Genomic DNA, 8,203 nt, shown 5'->3' on the forward strand with positions numbered 1-8,203 from the left:
CTGTATCTCTGTCAATTTCTCTTAGAACTACTTTCACTGCATCGCAAAGATTTTCGACCATTGTGTTTTCATTTTTGTCTCCATGTATTTTTTTAATGTTTGTTTATTTTTGAGAGAGAAACTCAGAGCATGAGCAGGGGAGAGACAGAGAGAGGGAGACCCAGAATCCAAAGCAGGCTCTAGACTCTAAGGTGTCAGCACAGAGCCCCACACGGGGCTCGAACTCATAAACCGTGAGATCATGACCTGAGCTGAAGTTGGATGCTCAACCAACTGAGCCACCCAGGTGCCCTGTCTCCATGTATTTTTAAATTTTGTCTGATTTCTTTGTTAACCCACTTGTTGTTTAGTAGCATGTTGTTTATCCTCCATGTGTTTGTGGGTTTTTCCAGTTCTTTCTTTTAATTGATTTTTAGTTTCTTATTGTTGGGAAAAAATGTCTGATGTGATTTCAGTCTTCTTAAATAGAGAGATTTGTTTTGTGGTCTAACAGGTGATCAATCTTGGAGAATGTTCCAGCTGGTCTAATGTGCCATTCAAAGACAGTTTCCTTATTGATTTTCTGCCTGGATGGTCTATCCATTGATGTAATTGTTGGGGTATTAGTCACCTACTATTATTATATTACTGTCAGTTGTGTTCTTTATGTCTATTAGTATTTATGTCTTTTATGTATTTAGATGCTACAATGTTGGGTGTATACATATTTGTAACTCTCATATTTTCTTGTAGGACTGATCCCCTTATCATTATATACTGCCCTTCTTTGTCTCTGTTTTAAAGTCTGTTTTGTCTGATGCAAGTGTTGCTACCCCAGCTTTCCCCCCACCCCCACTTCCATTTGAATGTAATTTCTTTTTCCATCCCCTCATTTTCAGTCTGTGTCTTTAAGTCTGAACTGAGTCCCTTCTAGGCAGCTTATAGATAAGTCTTTTTTTTTTTTTTCCTTTTTTTATCCATTCTGTAACCCCATGCCTTGTAAGCATTTAGACCATGTAAATTTATTTATTTTTTAACATTTATTTATTTTTGAGACAGAGAGAGAGCATGAACGGGGGAGGGTCAGAGAGAGGGAGACACAGAATCTGAAACAGGCTCCAAGCTCTGAGCTGTCAGCACAGAGCCCGACGTGGGGCTCGAACTCACGGACCGCGAGATCATGACCTGAGCCGAAGTCGGCCGCTTAACCGACTGAGCCACCCAGATGCCCCTAGACCATGTAGATTTAAAGTAATTATTGATAGGTGTGTACTTACTTGCATTTTGTTCATTGTTTCCTGCTGGTTTTTGTGAGTTTCCAGTTATTGATGAACTGCATAGCACTGCTATTAGGTTTTTGTGTGGATCTACATCTTCATTTCTCTTTCCCACCTCCAACTTTCTTCAGTACGTATCTTCTAGTGTTCCTATAACGAACTGGTGTTTTTTTATGTAATAAAAACCACAACTGAAAAAGCCAACAGTGATATATCACACTTGCTGCCTTTCAAGCCAGCAAGGATTTTTGTTTTTTTTAAATAACTGGAAATCTGTACCTCTTAATTCCCTTCACCGGTTTTACCTGTCCCTTCCTTCCTGTCCCTCCCCTCTGGCAACTACCAGTTTGTTTTGGTTTATGAGGATGTTTCTGGTTTTTTACTCATTTGCTTTGGTTTTCAGATTTTGCATGTAAGGGAAATCATATGGTGCTTCTCTCTCTGACTTATTTCGCTTAGTATAATACTCTCTAGGTCTATCCATGTTGCACAAATGAAAAGCTCTCATTTTTTAGGGTTAATATTCCCTTGTGTATATATAGAACAAATATATATATACACATACACACACCCATATACATACATATACCACATTTTCTTTATCCATTCATCTATCAGTGAATACTCGTGTTGCTTCCATAATTTGACTATTGTAAATAATGCTTCAGTAAACACGGGAATATCCATACCTTTTTGAATTAGTGTTTTTGTTTTCTTTGGGTAAATACTCAGTAATGGAATTACCAGATCACATGGTATTTCTACTTTTACTCTTTTGAGTAACGTCCATACTGTTTTCCACAGTGGCTGCACCAGTTTGCATTCCCACCAACAAGGAATGGGTTCCTCATCACATCTTCAGCAACACTTACTTCTTGTCTATTTGACGCTAGCCATTTCTGACAGGTGTAAGGTGGTATCTCCCGGTGGTTTTGATTTATACTCCCATGATGATTATTGATTTCATGTATCTGTTGGCCATCTGTATACTTGCTTTAGAAAAATGTCTACTTAGGGGCGCCTGGGTGGCTTTGTTGGTTAAGCATCCAACTCTTGATTTCTGCTCAGGTCATGATCTCATGGTTCGTGAGTCCAAGCCCTGCATCGGGCTCGGCGCTGACAGTGCAGAGCCTGCTTGGGATTCTCTTTCCCTCTCTCCCTGCATCTGTCACTCATGTGCTCCCTCTCTCTCAAAATAAATAAACTTTACAGGTTTTTTTAAATCTTATTTTTAAAGAAAAATGTCTGTTCAGGTTCCCTGCCCATGTTTTAATCAGATTATTTGGGGGATTTTGGTGTTGAGCGTGTAAGTTCTTTATATATTTTGGGTATTAAGGGCACCTGGGTGACTCGGTTAAGCATCCGGCTTGGGCTCAGGTCATGATCTCATGGTTTGTGAGTTTGAGCCCCACATTGGGCTCTCTATCAGTGAAGAGCCCACTTCTGATCCTCTGTCTTCCTCTCTCTCTGCCCCTTCCCTGCTCTGTCTTTCAAAAATAAATGTTAAACATTTTTTAATATATTTTGGGTATTAACCCCTTCTCAGATCTATCATTTGCAAGTATTTTCTCTCTTTCAGTAAGTTGTCTTTTTCATTTTACTAATGGTTTCCTTTGTGTGTACAAGCTTTTTATTTTGGTATGGTCCCAGTAGTTTATTTTTGCTTCTGTTTCCCTTGCCTGAGGAGACCCATCCATAAATATATTGCTAAGACTGATGTCCAAGAGATGATTGCAAACCAGCAAGGGGTTTTAAGGCAGCCATACTCAGCTTTGTTGAGGATACGATGCATCATCCATACAGCCTTTCCAGAGGACAGTTTGGCACAATGAAGCAAGAAACTTGATATGTGTGTACCTTTGGGCGGGTAATGTCACTTCTAGGAATTCATGCATTCATTCAGCAGGTGTTTGTTGACCTACCCAGTGTACTGAGCCCCAAGCAGGGTGCCAGGAAGCTGGTGGTGAGTGAGACAGATGTAGTCCTCACGCCCAAAGAACTCTCAGCAGGGGAAGGACAGTTCTCACTCAAGTGTCTATGCAGGGACAGGGTGAGCAGTTCTGCAAAGGAACTCCTGTCCTGGGTTGTGAGCACCAGCCCTGTGCTGAGCAGCTGTGTGGCCTGGCAAGTCCCTACCTCTCTGAGCCTGATGAAAGCAGTCCTTCTGTATCAAAGTCTAGGTATTAGTTCCTTATAAAGGAACTGGCTCCTACGCCAGGCTTCACTCTCCCTACAGAAAGCACTGTTGTAACTTCCTCAAAGCTCCAGTGAGGCAGAGGCAATGGTTGTATAATCTGGGAATAGACTATTATGTTGTATACTATATATAGCACCTGTATAATTATATACTATACTTCACATACTTTAGAAAGATGATATTCATAGTATGTGAATTGTATCTTGATAAATCTGCTATTTAAACTAACAAGGGACCAATGCTGCTAAAAATGTTTTTTTTCTGGTGAGAAATGTAAGCTTTATGAACATTAGACTTCCAGAAACCAGGAAAAACCTCTAGGGGAGAAGGGGACTCTGTGGTTAACTTCCGAAATGGGCGTGGGGACAGAAGTCTAGGTGACAAAGGAACCGTTTGCTTCTCCTCCCACGGCAGAGGACCACTAACCTTGGCCACAAAGTAGTGCTGGGGTGTCCCACAGTTAGTATGAATGGGGGGCCCAGGGATGTCTCTCCAGAACAAAAGGCTTTTCCAAGCCCTGCTGGCTCTGTCTGTGTCCTTAGCTTCTCCCCACCCTCTGCCCATTTGTTGGTTCTAATTCCAGATACCTGAAGCCAGATGTGGACAAGAAATCCAAACACAAGACGGCAGTAAAGAAGAAGACCCTGAACCCCGAGTTCAACGAGGTATGAGGGGCTGGTGAAGCTGCTGGGAAGCTGCTTGCTCTCCCTCAGGGCAGGGTTTGCCGGAGAGACTGGCTTTTCCAAGGGTTACTGTGGAAACTGAGGGATGGAGAGGGGCCGACAGGAGAGCCCCTAACCATGAGAGGTGGGGGAGAGGCAAGGCCAGGCTGGACCAGGCCAAGGTGGTGCAGGTGGAGATGCAAGGAATCCTGGAAAGCTCTTCAGAGGATCCAGCTGATTGGGACTGTGGCCATGAGGATGTGGAGGTGGAAGGGGGGGACCCGACAACAAGAGGGGAGGTACAAGTGAGATGGAGGAAGCTCTGGTGGGTGTGAGGATTTGAGATGTCCCAGGGCCTTGAGAAGTTCTGCTCCGGGTGGATCCCAAGGTCTTCAGCTCGGGGGCAGGGGCATATGGAGAGGAGCAGAGGGGCCTAGGGAAGAGCCCGCGTGACTGAGGGGCAGGCGGAGGAGACCAAGGAGATGCTTTCAGAGAGTGAAGGGGATACCAGATGTCAGATGATCCCTGAAGCTGTGGGGGAGAGACTTTCACAAGGCAGGGAGTGGTCAACAGAGCCAGACCCAAGAGCGGTCAAGCATGCTAAGGTCGCCAAGTGTGTGTTGATTTGGTGATGAGGCTCCTGGGGATCTGGAGAGAGCAGCTTCAGTGACATTGGAACCAGGCAGGTTGGAGAGCAGGGGACCTTGAGGACCCCAGCCAGGTTCTCGGGCAGAAGTGGGTGGAATGGGTGAGGATCTGCCACAGTCTACCACTGAGCACTGATCACCCTCCCATCCACCCCTCCCCCTCTCCCTTCCTTTCTCCCTCCATTCATTCACCCCTCACCGCACCCCAGAGCCTTCCTGGCCACTGGCCAGGTTCCAGGCCCCGTGGTGTTGGCCCTGACTCTTCTTCTGACCACCAGGAATTCTGTTACGAGATTAAGCATGGGGACCTGGCGAAGAAGACCCTGGAAGTCACTGTTTGGGATTATGACATTGGAAAATCCAACGATTTCATTGGTAAGAGGACACAATGAGAATGTCCTTTAGCCACATGCCTGTTCTGGGTTCGCAGAGGACAGCAGCCCTGAATCCAGGCCACAGCCTCTGCTTCCTAGCCTCTATGGCCCCGGCTTTCCCCAGACTATCTGGCCCCAGGCACAAGGGGCCTCAGACTTTATCCAGCCTGACTCCATGTGACAGAGGAATAGATAGGCCCAGAGAGGGAAAGGGGTCTGGGAGGGTCACACACCAGCCTGTGTGGAGCAGTGGTGAGAGGTGAAGATGGTCAGTGCTTTGGGCTGGACTCGGAGCCCTTGGGGCCCTGAATTCCTGGTGGGCGTCGGCATCAGCGTCTTGGCTGTGCATAGTGGAGCTGCCTCCATCCCTCGGCTAAGACGTGACCACACCTTACCCCCAGCACTGCTCTGGCCCTAGAGAGGGGAAGGACAGGATCCCAGGGCTCTGGTTTCGCAGTGGGGATGGGGGTCAGGCTAAGAGTGTGGTGTGGTAGTCAAACCACTGCTCACCCTCAGAGCCCAGTGGGCAGGGTGGAGGGTCCAGCCCTGGAGGGGGTGGTTTTGGGGTGGGGGGCACTGGTTCAAGAGGGTTAGTCTTATGGGAACCCCTGCCCCCAGGCCCTTGGGAGTCAGAAGGTCACCATGTCCCTCGCTACTCCTTTGGCTCCCTTCTTGCAGGAGGCGTGGTTCTGGGCATCAATGCTAAGGGCGAGCGCCTGAAGCACTGGTTCGACTGCCTGAAGAACAAGGACAAGCGGATCGAGCGCTGGCACACGCTCACCAATGAACTCCCAGGGGCTGTGCTCAGCGACTGACCAGCCCCCACCTGCTGCCGCACCCGCCCCTGCCTGTCACCTGGCCCAGCACCAGCCTGGCCCTGGGCTTCCTCAGCTGCCACCAAGGGCCTTGGCCCTCATCTTGGGGGAGATCCAGGATGCTGCTCAGACACAGAGCCACTGCAGCCCCCGCTTGGAGGCTGTGGAGGACCTAGCCACTCCAAGGGAGAGCAAGGCCAGAAAGCTGGGCCTGCTTCCAGCCCCCTGGGGCCCAAGAAAGCAGGAGATGGGAGAGGACCTTGGCCTCAGCACCCACCCCAGGGAAGGGAAGGGGGCCACCCAGGGGCTGAGGACCCTATTTGAGGTCAGTAGTAAGTCACGGGGACCCCAGGTGGAGAGAACAGGAGTGCAGGGGCGCCTTGGCCTTGGTGGGGCCAGGGAGAACTCCTGAGGGACATTAGGGAGAAAGGGGCATGAGGGGAAGAGTTGGAGAAGTTTATTCCCAAAAGGAAGCTCTTACTGCAACCATTCATCTCTGGCATTACTGGGCAGATGGAGAAAAGTTGACCTGAGAGCAAGAATGGTCAAGTCCCTACAAGCTCACTGAACATGGGCAATTGGCAAGCACTTCAATGATTCCACGAGCTGCTGGAGAAGAATGAGAACCAGGGCCTACCCTCAGAGTTCCTGGTCTAATCAGGGAGCTAGAAACCATTACAACAGGGAGTGAGGAGTGCCAAGGCCAGGTTGACATAACTGGTGAGTGCCATGGATTCTGACTCTGCTGGGAGGTTGGGAGGGCTTCCTGGAGGAGGTGATGCCTCAGCAAGGCCTTGAAGGATGAATGGGTTTCTAGGCAGATAGAGGAAAGGCAGTGGGTGCAGTGGAAATGATCTACAAAGGCCTGGAGGGGAGAGTATGGTGATTGGGTCAAGGATCACTGTGCAAGACGTGGGGTCTCACTCTGGAGACAGGGTTAGGACAGGCATGGGGGTAGGGGTGATGTCACCCAGCCCTGCTCTCACCCCATCCCTTCCTGCCAGGCTTACCCCAGTTCATAGGGGGGAAGTGATGGGTCAGGGTCAAGTTCAGTCCTCAGACCCAGTTCTCCTACCTTTAATCTTTCTCCTAAGAACCTGGAGGATGGATCCAGCCTCTCATTATTACCAGCTTAAGCATGAGGCCAGCTCTAGTCCAGAAGAGTCCCTCTTCCCTTCTTCACGAAGCAAAAAGTCCCCATCCTCACCCTCTTCCTTCACCCACCCCCCACTTCTGAGTTCAGGGCTAGGGAGTGAGAGGCCCAGATGAATGTCCTACATCTTGGCCCTACTGTGGCCACTGATGTTCCTTTCAGAGTGCTGGGTGGCAGTCCAGGGCCTCATTTCTGGGAAGACCTGTGAGGCTGGCTCCTCTCCCTCCAAGGGCTGAGACACCCTGCTTGGTGGGCCTTGTACGCTGAGTCAGGTTGAGGGCACTGGAATCTTGGGGCCCAGGTATGAAGCCCCAAACTTTTCCTGCCTACCCAGGGGCCTTCAAGGTTGCTGTATGAACTAATGCAAAACCAAGGAATTTGTGTTTGTCCCATCACTGCGCTGATGGAGGAAACAGAGGCCCAGAGAGGGAAAGTGACCTGCCTGAGGCCTTCCTGCCCTACCACAGCTAGCAAAGGCCGGGCTTCATGGCCCCTGCCTCACCCCCAGCCCAGAGCTATGGACACAATGGAAGTAGGGTGCTTGACTCCTACACAAGAGGTCCATCCTGTAAGCTGCCTGCCTAGGGCTCACTCTTGCCTGCTGCAGACACAAAGCACATCACCATCTGAGGCCTGAGGTGATGATTCGAATTCCACCAAGTGCCCATCAGCCCTTTCCCACTTTGCAGGTTGAACAGGATTCCAGCCCCCAAACAGTAGCTGGAAAACTTTTGCTGGTCACGGAGCCTTGGTTTTCCTGTCTTTAAGGTAGCTTTGTGTATGTTAAGGGTTTTACGTGCACTGTCGTAATGAATCCTCACACTTCTATGGGGTGGGTTTGTCGTCCTCATTTGACAGATGAAGAAGCTGAGACTGTGTAGTCAGTCAGTGGCACACAGCTGGGAAAGGGCAAACCAGGACTCAGCCCAGGTCCTGTGACTGCCACATTGTCTGGGACATGGTGAAGGGTTAGGACCACAGCAGTCCTGCTGCCTCAGCTGCTAGATAGCTTTGAAATCACTTCTGCCATTCAGAGCTTCCCCAGAGGTCCCCACAGTCCAGGCCGAGAGCTCAGCTATGCATCCCTCCCTGGGCTCTG

At 49.2% G+C, this 8,203-nt stretch overlaps 1 protein-coding gene across 2 annotated transcripts in view; it reads left to right on the top strand.

Moving 5' to 3' along the window:
- The window catches only part of DOC2B (double C2 domain beta), a 31,175-nt gene extending 23,245 nt beyond the window's left edge, over positions 1-7,930 (top strand). For both annotated transcript variants that reach the window (XM_058702947.1, XM_058702948.1), the window contains 3 exons: positions 4,037-4,118; positions 5,041-5,137; positions 5,815-7,930. In XM_058702947.1, the coding sequence (XP_058558930.1) occupies positions 4,037-4,118; positions 5,041-5,137; positions 5,815-5,951 (316 nt within the window). In that variant the 3' untranslated portion in view covers positions 5,952-7,930. The remainder of the gene's footprint in view (positions 1-4,036; positions 4,119-5,040; positions 5,138-5,814) is intronic.
- Positions 7,931-8,203: the final 273 nt, after the last annotated feature.

This window comes from Neofelis nebulosa, chromosome 16 (assembly GCF_028018385.1).
Source record: "Neofelis nebulosa isolate mNeoNeb1 chromosome 16, mNeoNeb1.pri, whole genome shotgun sequence".
NCBI lineage: Eukaryota > Metazoa > Chordata > Mammalia > Carnivora > Felidae > Neofelis > Neofelis nebulosa.